Here is a 21,364-nt window from a genome sequence, read left to right as displayed (position 1 = left end):
CCAAAACCAATCATACATTTTTCTACCTGCTTGGAAGCTGTATAATCTGGGCCCATCATAACTAATGACTCAGTAGAAGCAGTTATGGGAAAATTGCTGACAAATATGCTTAAAGCAACTTCTTGGAAAACAAAGCCTGAGAACACGTGTGGAAGGTGAGCTGCTTTATATCTGACGGCTGCTTTATATCTGAAGGCGTGGTACTCCTATCTGACAGCCCCATTACTGCTGCCAGTAGCACAAGCCACCACCCAACGCTGGGCCGCCATTTCAGAGCCGGGCTGCTTCTACCGTGCAGCAGCACCACCATTTTCCAAAGCCCAGCAAAGAGCAAAGCAAGGACACAGAGAAGGGACACGGAGAGCAGAATGTGACCGAGAGCTACAGGGAGCCCAGGGGCTGCTGTACACACAGCACCGCGCCGCCAGGAAAGCAGTGCAGCACCACTGCGAGCGAGCGGCCACAGCGCGGCGCCGCGGCGTGATTGGCGGGTCGGGACCCCGCGCTGCCGGAGCACCGCGGCCGGGCCGGGCGGGCAGCGGGGCCCTGGCAGACGGAGGGGCCTGGGCGGCGGCGGGAAGCCCCCCGCTGCACGGAAGTGGGGCGACCCCTGCAGGACGCCGCCGCCGCCACCCGGCCCGGCGCCCTTCGCCCTCTCCTCTGGGCCCGGCTCCCCTCGGGCTCCCGGCCCAGCCCGAGGGGTCTCCCCCACTGCTATTAATTCGCAAAGAACCGCGCGGGTTGCACCGCCACCCCTCGCGCCGGCCTCCGCGGCAGGACGTCGGGCGCGGAGCATGCCGGGAGCTGTAGTCCCCAGCTGTCACCAGGGAGAGGAGCGGCGCGCGGCGGGGACTACATGTCCCTAGGGCGCACGGGACAGAGGGGCGGTGCCGTGGGCGGAGCGCGGACAGCTCCGGTGCTGATCGCGGGGCGGGTTTGCCGGCAGAGTCCGGGTGGGCAGCGGGCGGCGAGCGACAGCGGGACGAGCGGCGGCCGCGTCCGACGATGAGGCACGAAGCACCCATGCAGGTCGGTGCCCGGGCCGGGGGCGAGGAAGCGGCGGGTGCGGCGAGGCTGGGAGGCGGGAGGTGGCAGGACGGGGCGGGAGGAGACCTAACGAGGAACTGTGGAGCCGCCGGGCTGGGCTCGCAGTCGGCTGCCCGGCACGGCGCTCGGCAGAAGCGGCGGCGGCTCACCGGCTCGGCGGGCGTGGCGAGTGCGGGGCCCGATGGACGAGGGTCCCGGGCGTGTCTGGACTCTGCCCGGCAGGTGGGCAGCCCCGGCTGTGGGGCTCGGTGTGCCCAGTCTTGCGCACATCTCGGTGCCCCAGGCTGCGGTCCCACTTGTGGGGTTCGGATCTTCAGGGTGAACAAAGCGGTGCCCTGCAGGTACCGTTAATGCCCTTTGATCTCTGATCACAGGCCCCTGGGAGTAGGCGAGGGTAAGTTTTCAGGGGATGGCGTGAGGAATTGATGTCTGGGCGTGCAGGAAGTTGACGAGTTGTCTCCACCTGTTTGTTTGCGCGAGGAGCTGCCGTCCATCTCCAGCGGGGATAGTCAGCTCATTAGAGCTAGGAGCAGTGAGGAGGTGGCCTCTTTTCAACCATTTCACATATGAAAGGATATCGCTCCCCTTAGTATGTCAGAAACAAATGATGTGCATGCAGACACAAGTAACGCCGCACAGTTTAAAGCAGTTTCTTGGTAGTTGCTTAAAAACAGTTTGTGCTGTGCAGTTAGCTGTATATTAATTATTTCTCACAGCCCCTTTTATGATCTCTTCTGGGAGCTGTGGGCCCCTAGACTGTATACTCAAACACATGACTGCTTTCTAATAGAAGATTGGTCACATTTCTGGTGAACTGGTAGCAATCAATCTTGCTGATTCTGTACAATGCAAAGAACACTTCTGCAGTCAGTGGTGATTTAAGTTATGAACTGCAGCTCTGTTAGCAAATATTTTTCACGCTGTATATCTGCTGTCTGTAGTACCAGCTTGAACTGCACTTGCTTTAATATGCATGCTCAAAAAGCAATCTGAAGTTTTAAGTTACGCTGAAGTGGCATTGGGTTTCTTTGACTTTCGACAGAGGACGATAATTTCATAAACATTTTGCAGAGCAATTGCTTGGATGTCATATGCTGAAACATTTCAATCAAATAGGTGCACTACAAATAAACACCCTAATAATCTTTTATTTTTCCAGTTTTCTTGTTCAAATGTGGCTTAGAACTGGCTGGACTAATTGCCTGATTTCCATGAAACAAATACTGTTGCTTCTTTGTACACAGTAGCTTTGTGGAACAGTCCGTTCTAGAGCTAACTTCTCTATGAACCATAGTGCAACAGAAAAAGTGATTAAGTGCATGTCTTTTGATCAGGATAAAAAGAAGTTAGAGGAATGTGTAAGCACTGGTTTTGTTGGTGTTTTTTTTTTTTTCTCCATTTCCATCAAACATTAATTAAAAAGATAACTAAGAAGTTAAAATGTTGTAGGAGGATAAGAGAAAGGGCCTGTGCATTAAGACTGTCTTTTCTATATTTATGAATTCCTTGTTTGAAACTCAAGCTTATGACATTTCTCTTTAGACAAGAAGAGCCAAAACTTACCAGAAAGTTAGCTCAAACAGTCCTTCCAGAGAAAGAGTTAACCAACATAAAAATTAGCTATTGTCATCTGCTACAGATAGTTGGATCTGGATCAGAGTTTGTGGCTACTTTTGTCACTCTCTTGGGCAAATAATTCAAAGATCACTAATGCCATAGAGGTGAGATATAAGCATGGAAAGGGAAACAATCTATAAAGACAATGTAAGCATTTCTGACGCTTTGTCAAAGAAAAAATGAGAACATTTTTTTTCAGAGCACTTCACATCCTGTTGTCACTGACAGTGGTTGTGCTCAGACATAATGGTTTATAACAGACACGTGCAAACACAATGTAAAACTGCAAGAGCAAGTAAAAAGAATCTTTGCAGATATTTAAGAGTTGTACAATTATGATTAAAAAAAAAAAAAAAAAAAGCCAAATCAGATCTTTTAGACACAGAATTTGGTATGGCAACACATCTCCTGTCGATGAGTAAAAGTATTAGATGTGTCATTCTTGGTTAAGATTAGAAGCACTGGAGAAGAGCCTGCCAAACCTCTCAGTCCACAGAACAAGTCATATTACCTTTCTGTTGATCATTTGGAATCATTTTCTGTCACAACTTCTATTTGGAAGTCACTTATTTGCCGGTTCCATATTTTCTAAGGCAGCTCAAAGGTACACAGGTCTACTGATACACTCAATTCTTCTCAATTCCCAGTGTCTGTTCCACTGTATGTCTGCCTGAGTAGTTTTCATTCCCTAATGAGTACTCAAGGTTACTATCTGTGCATATTTTACTCTTAGATTTCACTCACAGGAGAAAATTAGGTTAATGAAAAATGGCTGAGAAGTCACGCTTAGTTCACCATAAGCAGATCATCAGAAATCATGTGCTAAAGCTTTTCCAGAACTGTTCTTTATTGTGCCTTTCATGCTGCTGTCCTGGATAGTAGCCAGCACTGTGGCCATATTCATGCTACTTCTGCTGATACAAAGTTGAGCTTGTTTTAGATTCTCTCCTCTCTGTATCTCCTCAAATTCCCCAACATTTCATTATTATTACTATAATAAAACATCTCTAACAATACTTTTCAGATTGAATGATATGCTTGCAAATATTCATAAATACAACTTCATAATACCTTGAAATAGGTATGGTTCTCCTGATGCTGCAAATTAACTTAGACAAGCTGTATGCTGCAGATGGCCAGTGATCCATAATTCCAAATAAATGATTGTCCACTTAACTCTGTTAAAAATGAGATCACAAGAATGATCTGCAAAGCTTTTTGAGGATTGGCTGTGGCCTGCATCTGTGGATAGTCATGGAACTATTTAGAGAGCATTAAAGTAAGAGAGGTTAAGCATCTTGCTGAAGACATGAGGAAAAAAAGGAAAATGAGAGTCAGAAGTGGTGAAAAAGTCTGAAACAAAACTCAGTCCCTGGATTATTCATCTGGCAGTTTATGTACAAAATCATTCTTTTCTTCCTGAGTAGGTCATACAGTCATAGAATAAATGAAATGTTCTTCCATATAAGGATCTTGATAATATCCTAACTACACTGATGATGACCTTTGATTTGCAGATTCAAGATGCTCACTTGTGGTGTGTCCTACATTCAGTCCCAGAAGTTACAAATACTGAATTTTCCACTCGTATTTCATTGTTTCCATTTCATCTGGGTATCTTGATTAGTAATATTTGACAGAAAGGGGGATCCATCTCACAAAAAGCTGCCAGTGCAGAGAGTTGTCTTTTTGCTAAAATAGCTAGTCTTTTTTGAAAGCAATATAAATGTATGTATTTCTACCCAATATATAGAAATAAATCCTACTCTTTGAAATAACTATAATTTATTCAATCAGTGTCCATCTATTCTTAGTGTAGATAGAGAGAGAACATTTTCTCCAGGCTTACTCTAAATCTTTTCCTTTAAAATATACCTGTTGATATTATTTTTAATAGTATAGAAAGTAGTTCTGGCATACACAAAAGAGTGAACCTTAGTATTTTCAATCACAGCTTTTCTTTTTGCATTCCCTCTTCCAAGAGCAATTCAATCTGCATAGACATCCAGAGTATGGTTGATGTATATGTTCAAACTGAAGTGATATATAGGCCAGGAAGCACGTTGCCCTGCTTAAGTGAGAAAGCTGTTCAAATTAATTCTATCAAAGAAAAAGGTCCTCTAACGCCATAGAGAGAAACACAGCAAAGTGTTTTATTGTTATCATGAAGACCTTTTCAGATTTATTTTCCTGGCCCTGTGGGCCAGGTCTGGGCTCTCAGATCTGTCTTGAGTCCTTCAGGAGGTAACCCAAGGCTGCTTTTTTTTGCTGAAATCCTTGTGACTGTGAGGCACTAAGAGGCACTCATGCTGTTTAAAAATGGTGCACGAAATGAGCTAATGGAAACAGCTTTGTGCATCTTCTTTTTAATGTTACTAAATACAGACGAATTTTAATTGGAGAGAAAATTCAGCGTGTTTTAATGAATGTGCTGCATGTTTAACGTAGCCATTTAATCATTTGAGAAGAGAGCTTTGTCAAAATAAAGGTAAAGTTTTGGTTTTCTTGGAAGCAGAAGATTACAGAGCTAGCAAATTTGGCATGTTTATCTGGTTCCTGTCAATATGTGTAGTATTTAATTAATTTGCTTGAGTATGGCTGTTCTCCTACTTATTTCCAGCATTTTTTCCAAAGGAGGAATCCACATCAGATTTTTCACATTTCTTTGTTAAATGCCTCCATTGTTGAGACAAATCGTGTTAAAAGTGAAGTGTGGTATTATTTTCTCTACAGCAGTACAGTCCATGCTTGAAACAAGCAGTCTGCACTTAAGAGACAAAAACACTGCAAGAGCATGCACAAATCCCTGCAAGATCAAGCATCTAGGTTTCTCTTCCAGTTAGCAGAAAAATAGAGACTCCTCTACAGTATCATTTAGAGTGGGAGCCTGATGCACACTTCGAAGCTTATTATGAAATGAATGTGCTTTGGGAAGTAAGGACAGCAGTGCTGAGTTTGATGTTTCTTCAGGCTGGTGCAGGCAACAGTACTATTCTAAAACTCATCTGAGTTTTGGAAATAGGAAGGGATCATTCACTTGTGATACTCTCAGAAGACTATTTCTCTTTGCTGAAGTTAATCTCTTCAAACAATCTGAACTGTTATCAGTAAATCACTAACCTCCTCATGATTCCCTAGATGGAAAGTGGAGAAATAAGTCCTTTTCCTTGCCTTCCTCTTATACTTTCTGCTACATGTAATAGGCAGAAATACTGAAATAAAAGTTTGCTGAGGTTCTTTGTTCAACTTGCCCTTAATTCTGCATACAGCACTGCAAGTAATGAATCCATAAGTTCAAGGCATAGTGAAGTTGCTGAGCTTTATTTTTTAATTATTGTTGAGAACATTTAAAAAAACTACTGCATGGGTAATCCACATAAATATTAATTTAGAGGAACATTGTTTAAAAGTGTCAATAGGAAATGTTCTTACCTAAGAAAGCAACATGAAGTGCAAGTTTTAGTGAAACTATTATAAGCACTATTATTAGAAACTAGGCCTCTAGATTACTCTGCTCACTGAATCATAACTTTCTAAAGAAGTGTGAGGCACTGAAATTCTTAAGGATTAAATGTAGTGCACGTGGGATCCAGCCAGCTAAATATAAGGCTGGCGGGGACCAGCAGGCTTTGTCAAGAGGCAAGCTGAAGAAGCTACATGAAAGTCTTCTTAGGAGAAAAAATCAAGAAAGAAAATGCTTCTTCTTTCTAGAAGTGGTAATTTATAGTTTCAGCTGCTAGATTATGGAAGAGAGACCGAAGAACAGCAGAACAGGCTGTTTGCAAAAGCATAAGGGCTGCTCACAGACATGCCCAGCCACTGCACAGCCTTTGGTTTGGAGGATTTTATTGACTTCCTCTTGTTGTAGGTTGTGCAATACATTAGCACTATAGTATGTGATAGCCTGCTAAGATTAGACTAGCATAAACACAATATAATTTTCTTTTGCACATGTGCCAAGCAAAATACCCCACATAGTTTTAGAACAGGGGAGAGTGATGAGGGTGGAGAAGATTTGTTTCTGTATTTCATTGTAGAAATATGAAAGGTGAAATATTAGTGATATTCATTTGTACTTTTTCATTCTAAAATGTTGCACATTTCAGAAAGAAGTGAATAAGTATTAAAGCTAATGCAAACACTCAGGATGCAAAGATGTGGTAACTGAGACCAGATTTAGTCAAGAGCTTTAATCATTACCAAATAAAAAGGATAAGTCTGAAATCAAACAGTCACTAATGCATTATTTATGAAATATAAATCTTACACTGCATTTTCCATTGAAAGCTTGATACTTCCATTGTCTCCTTCATAACATTTTGTCCCCACTTCTATATGACTCCCCATATGCCCAGAGAAGCTAGCATAGTGTTACTTGTATTAGAAGACAAAAAATTATCTCAGAAGATTTATGCAGTAATTGAAATTCTGAGAGAATTTCACTGAGTTAGTGTACATCCTTCATCCTTCTGCAATGTCTCAGTTCCAGCTGTCCTCTTAGACTGCCTGAATGCAGTCTGAGATGTCTAATTTAGAAAGCTTTGACACAGGCTGTATTTTGAGTACCTTTATGTTAGAATAGGCTGTTGCTCTTGCTGTCTGAAATTGGTCTGCAAATGTATTACCCTTATTGCCCAAATGCAAGAATTTAAAATACTGCCAGGTTCCAAAAATTCTTGAGACTTTTCTTAGCATGAGTGAAAAACATTTAGTTTTAAGTTATTGTTTTTGCCAACTGCGTTTTAATCGTTACAGGTAAGATTGCGGCTGAGTTTTCAAGTTAACCTCTGTGACCCTTCTGAAAGTAAAGCACAAAATGTATAATGAAACCTGTTATCTTTGAAGCCTCTAAGCAAAATGAATTTGATATTCAGTAGTATTCAGTTTATTCAGTTTTTGTAATCTCGTGTTTTATATGAGTTAGAAGTCTTATTTTAAGGATGCAAATATGAAGACATTATCAACTGTCATTTGTTCCCATTCCAAAACTGTACAAGATATGAGAACTGAAAAATATCAAGACCTTATTTGAGAGGTATATACTGAACTCACTTTTTCATGGAAAGCTACTAATGGCAAATATATTAAAAAGGTGGTAGGCATTAGAAATGATGGTAGAATATTTATAGTAAGATAAATTATTCAAGAATTATATCACATATGAATGATTCTAAGTTTTTGTTTGGAATTGTACCTCCTCTGCAATCAGTTACCCGTCATCTCTTATTTATTCCTTGTGAATGTGAAGAGAAGCATCTTTGTCTGTATTTTCACAATTTATTTCATTCCTTACATTTTCTGAAAGTAGGTCTTAACCATTATTCAAGAGCTGGACTTCTAAAAGGATCTTTTTGTTTTCATTATAGTGATGTTTAGCTTTGATAAGTCCTCTTTTTCAACTATTATAATGAATACAAGAGTTATAGAAGTGTCTTGAACTTCTGTGACCTTCTTAGCTCTCTATGCCTGTTACTAAAAATTCCAATAAAATCTAGAATTTTCTTGTTTTATATGACTCAAAAGACAGTAAGTTATTTCTTTTTATTTTGAATTACAGATGGCGTCTGCTCAAGATTCCAGATATGGCCAGAAAGATACATCTGACCAGAACTTTGATTACATGTTCAAACTGCTCATCATTGGCAACAGCAGTGTTGGGAAAACCTCCTTTCTATTCCGATATGCTGATGATTCCTTCACTTCTGCATTTGTGAGCACAGTTGGGATCGATTTCAAAGTAAAAACAGTTTTCAAAAATGAAAAAAGAATTAAGCTACAGATCTGGGTAAGCCAAGATAATAATTCTGTTAACTAAGCAAGCCGTAGAAGTTTGATAGATAGCGTTTAAACTGCTGTGGGTTTCCACTGAATGTTATAATCTATATATTATCTGTATATATGGCAGAGTAATGAAAAAGAAATGCTTTCCTACATCATTTTGCTGTCTTCAACCCTAGAACATAAACAATATTTTTAAGGCATTAAAATTCAGCATAGTATATATTCTGAATTAAATTCTTTTAAGAAATAGCACAGGCTGACATATACTTATAATCTGTGCAGCCAGGAGCAATATGTAGTCCATTGAAAGTTACATATATTATTACAGAGAATTTCAAAGTGCCACTTAGATACCTTTATTGTTTTCTTGCTCCCGTATATGTTTCTATAAAGTTTATATTTTTATTATATAAATAATAATTTGCAATTATTATTATAAATAATGATAATAATAATATAGGAGAAATGGTAGTAGATGCGTAACAGAAAGTATAATTGTTTGCTATGTCAGCTAAGCTTGTCAACTAAATCAGCTGAACCCTTTTCCATCTTCTACTGATGAAGGAAACCCCTTGTCTTTTTCCTACATTTCAAAGACGCTATAAAAATTCTCAATTTTTATAATAGGCGTTCTTTTCTGCAAACTATCCTCTTGAACAGGAAAAGAGAACAAAAATTTACTCATGCAGCAGCTAGTGATGCTTATATATCCTAATTTTTGAGTGGCAGGGTGATACTCAACTAGAGAGATGTTAGCAGAACTTTTAACAATGTGGGAGCTGCAGTTACACCTTCAGGTTTGTGCCATCTTCCTTGGGTGCCTGAGGATTTTCAGCATTTTCTTTGTAAGATATTTGTAATATCCTGATTAACCAAAATATCCTTTTTCTGTGCATGAATACAAGTAATTTAAAAATATATTTAATGGTAAAAGTCATTAATCTGGGGAAGGTTTGGATCAAACATGACTACGCCATCTAACATGTTTTAAATGGCAGACAAGGTGAGTTTGTTTCTAATGTGTAATAGTTCCCCAGCGTTTTCATTTTTTATGTGAAGACTATGATCATCAAGGTAATTTGCTCCAAAGGTGAATTTGCTCCTTTCCTAGGCTTCGTCTCATTCATGTCACCTTAACAAGGCTACAGCCATTCTAATCTCAAATCATTTGTTGGTCTATGCCCTCTGGTTACAGGAACACAGGCTCTTTTCTTCTCAACTTCTCTATCTTTCTAAGCTTAATACTTATTGTTATCAAGAACAAAAGAGATTTTGCAGCACACTAGGTTACTATGCATCATGTGTTCTTTTCTTCAACTTCAGTGTTGATGATCACTAGGTAATTCTCAATGTCATTACCTTATTTTTTGATAAGAGAGCAATAAAATTGTGTTTACATTATTGTCTTTACACAGCCCTTGTTTTAATCACCAAGTAGCCTTTACGATTGATTTTATTGTTCATGTATCTCCTAGCTAAATCAGCAACATCCGTTTATAATTTTGTATTAATATGATTAGTTTGACATCAGTACATTTCTCATAATGTCTCTCCATGCCAGATTCCAATTACGTGCTTGGCTCAAAGCAGTCTATTAATTAAATGTATTCAGGGCCATCCATGGCATAGAAAGGATATAGCAGCTGTATTTTTGCCAGCTGGAATAAACTTCCAGTTCTAGCCAAATGAACATTTTGTTGGTCTTTGTATGGCAGCAACGCCACAAGGACTGCTTTGAGAATGACCCCCTTTGTTCTGCAGTGACAAAACAGTGCAGGAGAATCCTTGTCTAAAAACACTTGCAAGTGAAATGTCTGAGTGAACACAAGTTTTTTGTATCCAACAGAGAAGAGGGAGCAGAGACAGAGATAATGAAAAGGACCTTCCTGAAGGCGCTTATCAGGATGCAGGGCTAGGAACAAGACTCTGTATCATGCTTTAAAGCAAAAGCTTTGTTTCCCCAGCTAGCCCTGCCTCATGAGTTTTGTTTGCTTTTTTTTTTTTTTTTTCCTTCCCATTAAGATTTTAATGCTGGTTCTTAGAAACCGTTGTCGTTGCCAAATGAACTGAAACTGTAGCAGCACCCTATTACTGTTTGAACTTTTTAGATGAAGTATTAGAATACTGTGTTGCAGTTAGGCTTGCCAGTGTAAACCTTCGACAAAATCAACTAAGTATCTCAGAAAGCTGTTGCAGTACACAGAATGTGAAATAGAGCAGTATCACCCCATCTCTTAAGTTGTATCAACAGTTGTATTATTATTTACATGCAGTATTTGCATAAGTAACACCTTTCTATTTTAATATTTATTACTTTTTATTTATGCAAATGAATTTCCAAAATGAGTAGTTCTGCAATATCTATTGCATTTCAAACTGCAATTATGAAAGACCATTTATATTACATAACATATAAAACTGATAAAGCAATGTGAATGTGATTTAATTCTGAATAGAAACATGCATGAATTTGTCATACTTCTTTCAAAATCAGTGACAAAGTATTTGGGAACATCATGTGATTAACAATTTTAAGTATGAAATAAACCATTCTGAAAAATCTCACATAGAATTTACATAGAAAAAACTGGAAATGATGAGATCAAAACTGATCAGATCAGAGTGGATCTAATAAACGTTCATAAATATTTAAAGAGATCTGGGAGGCAAACAGGTAAGACCGGGCTCTTCTCAGTGGTATGCTGCAATAGGATAAGCAGTAGTGGCCTAAAACTTGATCAGAGGAAGTTACATACTAACATGTCCAAGAACTTCTTTATGGTAAGGGTGACAGATCATTGAAACAGGTTGCCCAGAAAGGTTGTGGAGTAGAGTATCCTTATATGAAGATATTCAAGACTCGGCTGGATGCCTACCTGCATGACCTACAGTAGGGTACCTGCTTTAGCAGAGGGTTTAGACTCATTGGTCTCTTGACTGTGTGATTGTGTGATTCCGTGATGTCTACACCACAACTTTAACTACTTTTTAAAATGTATTTAGGCAGAAATAATTAATTTCAAACTGATTTCAGTACCAATTTTGTTTGAGGAATCTGGTATCATGCTTCCCCTCTCTGATCTGCATATTGTGAAATTTTTCTAACTACATTCTTACAGCAGTATTTGCACAGTTTCGCTCAAGTTGCAGCATCTCAGTGAAAACATCAAACAAGAACCCTACATTTTCTTTTGCTGATTAGATGTCTTTCATCTGGGACTAGTTAGACTTTATGGACTATATGCAGTGATCATACACAAATAAAAGATACCCTCTCACAGAAAATGGTGTGAGAGCTGCTTGTGTCAGCATACCCTTTCTAGAATTTTGTGTGATGTTTCATTTGATAACCAAAATCTTGCTGTCTTCAACTGTCACACAATTCTGTAGTCATAGGGCATAAGGACTAAGCGAGCACTATAAGATGAATGAGGAAAGCAAAACATCATTCAGTAGTTAATTAATAGTACTTGCAAAAAAGTCAATAAACATTAGGCATGTAATTTTTTTTGCTTGAAAAGCTCCCTAACAGTTCTCTAGCAATAAAAAGATGTTCAGTTAAAAAGAGAATAATTTCTTTTTTGTGTCAACGTAATCTCTGGAAATAGGACCATGAATGAAAGTTACCTTGATGTTAGAGTCCTAAAGGAGACTACTACAGTACCTTGGAAGCGTGGATGCAGTTCACTATTCCAGAAATAAAAGTGACACAGGCTATAGTGTCAATTCAGTAGTCACTGGATAGATTGGTTTAGAAGAAATGTGGTGAAAAATGAACATACGAAAATGTTTCAGAATTGAGACTAGAGTGTAGAGCTAGATAAGAGTGAATATACCAAGTGTTTCATCACAGGAATTTCAGCCTGATTTTGACACATTTGACTTCATATGATAGCCCCCATCAAAGTTTGTTTGAAAAATATATCAAAGTTTATTTTATATCAAAGTTTATTTTACATACTGTTCTGTAGGTGTTTAAGGCCAAATTGGATGGGGCCCTGGGCAATCTGACCTAGTACTTGATTTAACAGTTGGCAATCCTGCCTATGGAATGGGGGTAGGAACTTGATGATCCCTGAGGTCCTTTCCAACCCCAGCTATTCTATGATTCTATGACTTCCTAGTTCCTTTCTCTGGTGCTGATGACAGCATTTCTGCTGCTTAGAATACAGCTCTTTTAAATGAGAATAGGAAATGTAATGTTGAAAATAAGATTTTGCCCGTTCAGAATGAAAATCGAATGTGTATCTAGTCAAGCAGTAAATGATTTGAATAAATCAATATGGAAAGCTGAGAATTGCTGGGCTTTGCGATTTCTCAGGATCTGTGTGTAGCAGTAAATTAAACATACCGAGATTATCTTTTGGCACTGAGTTTAGCTGGCATGGAACAGTTTTTGTCCATATGCGGTACTTCTTTTAGTTTCTGAAAGAGAATGGCTACATCCAGACTTTGTATGGTATGGTCTCTGGCCTCTGCTAACTTCTGAACCTTGCCCAGGATCTGTTTGACAGAGTGCTAGCAAGCTTGGGCCAAAGCCATGCCGTAAAGCATGCTGACCGTTTCATAGTATAGACAAATTCCATGGCCTAGAAATGCTCCCTGGCACAAATTAATTTACTGCTCAAGGCATACCTGAAAAGGGCAGAAGCTCTGGCTAACATTGGGTTAGGCTGGCCAGCAGTTATGGTAAGTAATGCAAATCATTCACAAATGCTTGTCTGTAAGGAGGCTCACAGGGAACCATTCCTAGGCAAAAGTAGTTTGTTAGGAGCATGATTGTGATGGCTGGAAGGAAAACACTTTCTGAACCTCCCCTGTTAACTGAAACAAGCTGGAATGTTGTACAACTTTTGTCATGGTTTAAGCTGGAGTCCAACAGGTGAATGATATCCTGAAATATTCCCCTTACTCTCCTTTGTTTATTTCTCTCTTTCCTACACTGTGCATATTTTTGAAAACACATAAAAAGTGTTTATCTAAAAGTTTCACAAGAGGATCCTTTTTCATGCTGCTGTATTTTTTCATGCAGTGCTTACTACAGTTTTATCAAGAACCTTTCAATTTCTCTGCAAGTCATATTTGGTATACTTTATTTCTCAGAAAAATTGCAATTCATTAATCATTATTTTTCTTTCGTTGTTGCAGTAATTTTTAAACACCTGGTGTTTAAGGATTCACACAGCCAAGGAAAGCCCATTATAGGATCGTAGCTGTACAGACAACTACTGTGTTCAGATCTCAGTCAGATAACTTCCAGGAGTTCATCCTTATACAGCTTGAGCACCACAGTTACTTCCAGAACTTCTAAGTTTTCATTTATTCAAGGATGCTCAGTGTTCTTAATATTTATTCTGTATTCTTCTTATTGCACCTGTTCTCCTTATATTAAAGTTGTACCAAAGGATCTGAGTCAGCTTAGATTCTCACTGTTTTAGATAAAAAGCCAAGAAAAAAAATGACAAAGTGTTTGGAGATAGGTAGTAGAGTAAGAATGAGCACATGGGAAAGATTTTCTAGTGGAGATATTTGACAGAAAAAGAAAGCTGCTTGCCTGCAGCAAGACAGCTAGACTTTTCTCTAAATATTAGCAGATGCTAGTAGTTTATATAATCTATATAATACATAATTATAAGATCTTCACAGCAAAAGAAAGTATAGTAAGAGATTGAAAAGATGGTATGACTATTTGGAGTTTGACTACATACAGTGCTCATACAACAAGATATGATGGGAGAGAAATCAAAGAATTTCAGCGAGAATGGGGCCAAGAGCCCGTTGTAGAGGGCACCATAAGTGTGGTAAAAGTTCAGAAACAGTTAAAGATACTAAAGGTGATTTCTTTTATTTGTTCTTTGCAAATGATTCTGCAAAAGCAGAAACAGATGTGACATTGCAATCCTTTACTGGAAAAGTCAGGACAAAACTCTGTGAAACTGTGCAAGAAATGCTGTCCTGGAGCCTACTCTGGATGTGAAGTATGGATGTATCCCTTATAAAATATCTGCTTCTTTTACCACTACTCGAAGTATCTATTGTATAGAGCCAGGACTTGGTCTTAGGTTCCAAAGACCTAGGTACAGATCAAGGCATACTTAGGACTTTAGTGAAGGACTGCAGTATGTGAGACTGCATACTAGATGGCAGATTTTTTAAAATGATGTGTTTTCACTTGGAAAGTATCACACTGACTGCTCAGATGCCATTTTTTACATTACATTTACTTCTCTTTATTTCTATAAAAATCATGTCTTGAGAGTTTCAAACTCTAAACCCAGATTAGAAAAAAAGGTTATCCTAGCACTCCAGTATCCCTGCCTTTCACTGCTGAAACTGTTACTTTACAGGGATTTAAAAATCTATTAAATATTTTTGTTGTTGCAACAGCAGTTTCTACTGATGGATTGAAAGACATGCTGTTATCTTTTTCAAAAGAAATTCAATAACATATGTCATGTCAGTGCCTGTAAAGCCCCTCGGTTGCTTAAACTGTACAATAAGTCATAATGATTTTATTACTGCTTAGCTAGAAACAATGTGGTTCTTTTTTATTTATTTTCAGCTCCTTCCCTCTCTTCTTTTTATTCTAGTCTTTGAATCCCACTACTCAGTTGAATGCATACTGGAACTTCTGATTGTCTTTGAGTCAGACCATCTGTTTTTCTTATTTCCAAATAAAGTTATGCCACTACATTGTGTGGTTCAGGCAATGCTAACCATGTACAGAGCCCTTCAGCCTCAGGCCTTTGATTTAGATCAACATCAAAACTGATCAACAGCTGTTTTAGTAGGACGGATGTTTCATTGATCTGTATGAGAAGTGTTCACTGGTCTTAGATTAGTTTCTAATTAATTTATGTCCACTTTGCTTCTCTTAACTACTAAAACTAACTGAAATTTTGCTATTATGAATATTTTTGTACATTCTTAACATGCTTTATCCCCCTAGTTCTTTTGGATTCAAAGTTGTTTGTTAGCCTTACATTTAATGCTACATATGTCAAAATATACCACAAATTCTTAGAGAAAAATCATGTGGGTTTGCTCTGTGTTATTTCCTAACCAGCTGCTTTTGGCCACTTGCAGGATACTAAGCTAGAGAGTCCTAGTGGCCTGATCTAGCTAGCTTGCTTCTATATTCCAGCATTCCAAAGTGATTGTAAATTCATGGCCACAGGTATTTTTGGAGAGGAAATGGGAAAAAAACAGTCTTGCAAACAGCATTAATTTTCAGTATTTTTCTCAATATTCCAGTGGTTTTGGAATTACCATCTATAACATTAGTGAAAATATTTTACTTTTCTACAGAGGTCTTTGCTATAGAAAAACCCCTTATTGCCTGCTTCAACAAACATGACTTATAGCTCTGCTTGTAGCAGAAATCAGGTCTCTGCAACAGCTCAGTACTATGTATCTATATATATATACACATCATAGGTGGACTTCAAAGATTTTATGAGAAAGGCACAGTATCACTAAAATGATACATCCCTGTTCAAAGGCAAAGATTGATTGGAAAAAGAAAGTGATGTTTAACATACATAAAATTTTAAAAATGCTCATCTGGCTGTTTAAATGGAAATTTCCATGGAGATCCTTTTGGAGAAACTGAGGTAGTTTAAGACAATTTCTAGAACATTTTGCTGTAGTGCCTCTTAGGCAAATTTTTTCATAGGGAAATGCATCCATTTACACCAACAAATCATCATCCTGACAGACCTAGTGTAATTGTAACTCTTTCTAACCTGTGATCAAGCAGTTCTGGTATAACATTTCTTTCAGCTGTCTTTGCTTTCCACATTGTGATCTGCGTCCCCAGCCTTTCCCATGCAAGCAACTTCATATCAGTGGAGTAATTACGGTGTCTCTGAAAAGTAAGATTTGTCACTCCCTCAAATTGAGAATTCAGCATAGGATGACGGGAAGATTTTACTGTAGTAGGCAACTGAAGTCAGAAAAATAATCCAAGACTAATGGGGGGAGGGGAAGGGAAGCTATTTAAAGTGTTGAAGGTCTGTAAAATCCAGAGAAATCTGACAGTATATTTTAAAATGTGAAATGAAAGTTATTAAGACTATCATTTTACCAATCAAGAGAGAGTGTTTCTAAAATGGAATTAATGTTGACAGCATTTCTTAAAGTGAAATCAGCTGTGCTGACAGCTTCTCTGAGGCATTTTAATGGCACATTTAAGACATCTGAAGAGCTGTGGTGAATCTAAAAGGAAAAGGCAAGTCTATATTTGTGCCTCACTGCATTTTAATAAGATTTGTGTTGTTGATTATAGGAGTGTTGTATTCTTGCTATGCAATTGTCTGTTTGAAATCAGAGAACTAGAGACTTGGATGGGAGCCATAATGTAAATGCTTTGGAAAAGGGAGTGTAGAAACAGTATTTAAAGCTCACTTTTGCATTCTGCTGCTCAGTGCAAGCTGCTTCCCTCTGCTCTGTTACAATAGATTGAAATCCTTCTGAAATTATTCTGGATTGAGAGGGGCAGAAGTGAGTGAGGGAGTTTGAGGTGACATGAAAGCAACTCTTTCATTTATTTTTATTTTTAACACTGTGAATTTGCATTATATTTTGGAAGTAACCTTAAGTGCACATGATAAGAAATCAGAGCCATACAGGACTCTGTGCCACTTCAGGATAATGTTTGTAGTAACTAACACGTTAGTAGGAACAATGCCGATTCTACTTGGGAAATGATGAGCCAAAAAAAACCCAAACCAGTTAGGATATTGCTTTCATTTGTTTTTGAAGGAGAAGCTGCTTTTTCTACTTCTGTTTCTATTCAGCGCAGTACAGTGATAATCTCCTTCAATCTTTTCTGAATAAATTTATTGTTTTCTATAATCAGATCATGACTTTCTGGTTTAATCCAGCCCCCTTTCTCCTTCCCTCCCTCCCCCCCCCCCCCCCCCAAAAAAAAAAAAAAATCCACTATTTATAGTTGTTACAACTTTATTTATTAAGTACAGTTTGAAAAGCACAAAGAATTCAGCACTACCTTAGTCATCAATTCTGGTGGAAGATGTCAGTAGTGCACCTTAATGAGGCCAATTTCTCTAAAATTTGGATGGTGCCTAGATATAAATAGAGCTTATTTTCCTTTCTAATAGGTTATTTAGATGTACTTATAATGAGAAGAAAAAAAAATAAAGTCTGCCATATGAAGTTAGTTTTTTGTTTCTGACAGTATGGCATTTGTTAGATGCTTGGCCCATGTAGATTGAATATCATTCACTTTTATATAGAAATTAAGCCAACTCTGCAGGAACCAATATGAAGTAACCTCTTGTAAGGGTCTGTCACTGTGACAGCAAAGTGTATATTTAATCAGCATAAATAATCCTTCTAGGATGAGCTTTGCTGAAAAAAAAATAAGCCTAGAAGATCAATGTGTTATAATTTTATACTTGTCTATAATTAGGACTCATATTTTATCTCTTCAGGAACATCATATTTCTGATGTTTTTTTCCAAAGGATTCTAATTCTAGCCATCACAGGAGATACTGTAACAACAGTAAGTGCAATTTCCTTCAAATGTAATTTATTTGGAACAGTCTTTTGGTCTTCCATGCACAATGACTAGTGAGATGGACTTGTGATATAAGACGACATTTCCTAGATTTTAGTTGTTTTGATCACATGTGTGACTGCTTCACCTGTGCTGTGAACTTGAAGTGCCAGAGAGGGAAATGTGGAAGTTCCCGCATAGCAAAATTCAAGACTTTTTAACTGTATAAAAAGAAGAAATCAAGGGAGTACCCTGAAGATGAGAGCTTAGTAATAAAAAAAAAGATGAGTAAGGAATAGACAACAAATTGTGTTGCAAGAAGAGGTCATCAGATTTAGACATACGTTGTGGAAAGGTGTTAGGTTTAGTTAGTAATAGATTTAGTTAGTAATTTTAATACTCAGTAGGTATATGATAATAAAACTTGTTAATGATAAGAAGTTGGGAAGTGCTACAGAGGAATGAAATATACAGTTAAGGTAATGATTTTCAAGTGTGAGTAGTAGAAATGTGATTTATTTTAGTAGAGGCAGATTGTTCACCTTAGGAACAATAAGAAATTAATTTACAAACTAAAAACTATTCAGCTAGCAATCAGTGAAGAAAAGCACAATCTGGGTACACTGGAAAGGGAAGGAATTCCTGCCAACCATCCATGTTATATACAATGAAAAGGAGTTAATTTGGGGCTTGCATGTCTGGTGAAGGAAACAGAACCATGCCATTACCAGTTGCTCTGGAGGTGCTTCATAAGTAACAGGTGCAGAAAAACAGTATTGTAGTGAGTATAGGAACAAAAGGAAATAGAAGGAAACAGAAAGTCTGACATTATTACTCTAGGAAACAAAGGAAAGAGCAGTGCCTTGTTTTGTAAAGAAAGCTTTATTCTCTGTTTTTAGGCTAAATTTCTTTTGGCAATTCCATTCATGCAAGTGCTAGGAATACTGTATTCTCAGCACTCCAGGCAGTTTAATGAAATGAAGGATCAGAAAAGTGTCATTAGCTAGCTACCTGCAATAAAATAGTGCTGCTGGGAGGTGGAAGTCATAAGAGAAACATGAGTCAAGGGCAATCAATGGGAAATCAATTTAATCATTGGACAATGATGAATCTGGCAACAAGTAAGTTCTGAATGTAATTATGCCCATTTGTAGTTTTGCTGGGAGTTAACTGTCTAGCAAGGCAAAAAGATATTAAAAGGATCATACAATGGCAATGAGTGTTAGAGTAGCTCTGTTTATGAAGAGCAAAGTTTAAGAAAGCCAGCATTGTACTAATTAACGGGAAAGAAAGAAAAAAGTGATGTTATTGGAGAATATATAAGAATTCCTGTGGAAATGAATGCCAGACTTTAAGCAAAAAAATAATTAGCAGCCTAGGATAAAAAGACCTTATGGAAAATTCAGATAGTCCAGAAGAAATGCCTCAGTTCTGAAAATAATGGATGCCATTACGATTACACAGGAAGAGGAATCTTGAAAGCTAAATGGATGAAAAAAAGATAGAAAATGAAAAATTGTATGTAACACCCTTAATTGGACAATAGGTGAGGATTGAACCCATGTTTATTTAGAGCTGAGATTATAGCACTTCTTCCTTTGTTTGAAAGACTAATTCCAATTACAGAACCGTCATTTTGTAAACTTGCCATTTTAAGGGCTGGTCTGGAGGAAAGATTGAACCTGTGACTTCAAAGGAACAAAAGAAAAGCAGGAATCCCTTCATTCATTCCGTCAATCCCATACATATAGATAAGCAGTAGAAGCCCTTGCTAAATGACATTGCACTGATGGAAGTTTGCAAGTGCTAAGTCAAGCAACTTCATGGAAGGGATATTCACTGAGTACTTATAGAAACTACATCTAGCTCAGAAAAACTTGGATATAGATTTTTGTAGAAGTTGGTAGGAGTTAAAAAGAAGTATCATATGTTCATCTTGCTGTTACAGTTTTCTATAAGCATATTCTCATCAGTACTGTCACAGAGCATAGCAAGTAAATAATTTGGTCACACCCAGAATTAAATGGTCTTGAATAATTATTTGCCTGTAAGTCAAATATGTTCTGTGTTTTCTTTAAGGAAAAGCTTAGCTACTTTTATGAAGTCTTTTCAAACTTAAAGAGGGTAGATTTAGATTGGATACAAGGAAAAAGTCTTTTACAATGGTAGAAGGGTGGTGAGGCACTGGAACAGGTTTCCCAGGGGTATGTTAGATGCCCTGACCCTGAAGACCTTAAAGGCCAGGCTGGACCAGCAAGCTGACCTAGCTGTGGATGTCTAAATTGCACAGGAGTTAGACTAGATGGCCTTTAAAGGTCCATTCCAACTCTCAGGACTCTATGATTCTCTATGATTTATACAAACCGGAGGAAGCTCTCCTTGAGAACAGCCCTACGGAGAAGGACTTGGGGATCCTGGTGCTCAAGCAGCTGGACATGAGCCAGAGTGCGTGCTTGCAGCCCGGAAGGCCAACTGTGTTCTGGGCTGCACTAAAAAAGGGGTGGCCAGCAGGGAAAGGGAGGTGATCGTCCCCCTCTACTCAGCTCTTGTGAGGCCCCATCTGCAGAACTGTATCCAGGCCTGGGGCCCACAGTACAGGAAGGATGTGGAGCTCTTGGAGTGGGTCCAGGGAAGGGCCATTAAGATGGTCAGAGGGCTGGAGCACCTCTACTATGAAGAAAGCTTGAGGGAACTGGATCTGTTTAGCTTGGAGAAGAGAAGGCTCCGGGGAGGCCTTATTGTGGCCTTCCAGTACTTAAGGGACCATATAAAAAGGAGGGAGTAGCTGTTTGAAAGGGTAGACAGTGATAGGACAAGGGCGAATGGTTTTAAACCGAGACAGGGGAGGTTTAGGTTAGATATCAGGTGGAAGTTTTTCATGCAGAGGGTGGTGAAGCACTGGAACAGGTTGCCCATGGAGGCTGTGGATGCCCCATCCCTGGAGGCATTCAAAGCCAGGCTGGATGTGGCTCTGGGCAGCCTCGTCTGGCAGTTGGTGACCCTGCACATAGCGGGGGTTGAAACTGGATGATCATTGTGATCCTTTTCAACCCAGACCATTCCATGATTTTATGATTCTGTATTCCTGACCAGAAATCTGCAAGTAAATTTGTCCCTCTCATTTTAGTAATTTGCTTTTAGGCCTCTGTCATGTACAGGTGTGTATGAATACTTAAAAATAACAGGATCCAGGGAAATAGGAATTTTCCCTGGTTCCTTTGTGGAGCCAGGATTTGAAATCAGTGATCCTTGTGAGTGCCTTCCAACTCTGGGTATTATATGATTCCATGACTTCTTGATAAAAGTATGAGAAGATTTTCTAAGAAGCTTGGTTCAATACTGGATTAGGAGATGGTTGTATTTTGATCATTTTCTGGAAATATGCTAGATACTACTAA

The 21,364-nt window shown here is 38.6% G+C and overlaps 1 protein-coding gene across 2 annotated transcripts in view; it reads left to right on the top strand.

Annotated features, from left to right (window-relative positions):
- Positions 1-1,005: 1,005 nt before the first annotated feature.
- Positions 1,006-21,364, top strand: part of RAB3C (RAB3C, member RAS oncogene family) — a gene marked incomplete at both ends in the record, with an annotated part of 128,149 nt that continues 107,790 nt past the window's right edge. Inside the window, 2 exons of one of the 2 annotated variants that reach the window (XM_079548359.1) lie at positions 1,006-1,029; positions 8,222-8,449. In XM_079548359.1, coding sequence (XP_079404485.1) covers positions 1,006-1,029; positions 8,222-8,449 — 252 coding nt within the window. Of the gene's footprint in view, positions 1,069-8,221; positions 8,450-21,364 lie in introns of both variants that reach the window. The other variant, XM_079548358.1, reaches the window with a different exon arrangement.

The sequence above is a fragment of the Tetrao urogallus genome (assembly GCF_951394365.1).
Source record: "Tetrao urogallus genome assembly, chromosome: Z".
In the NCBI taxonomy this organism is placed as follows: domain Eukaryota; kingdom Metazoa; phylum Chordata; class Aves; order Galliformes; family Phasianidae; genus Tetrao; species Tetrao urogallus.
Note: the sequence above shows the minus strand (reverse complement) of the source record. Positions and strands in the feature narration are given on the sequence as shown.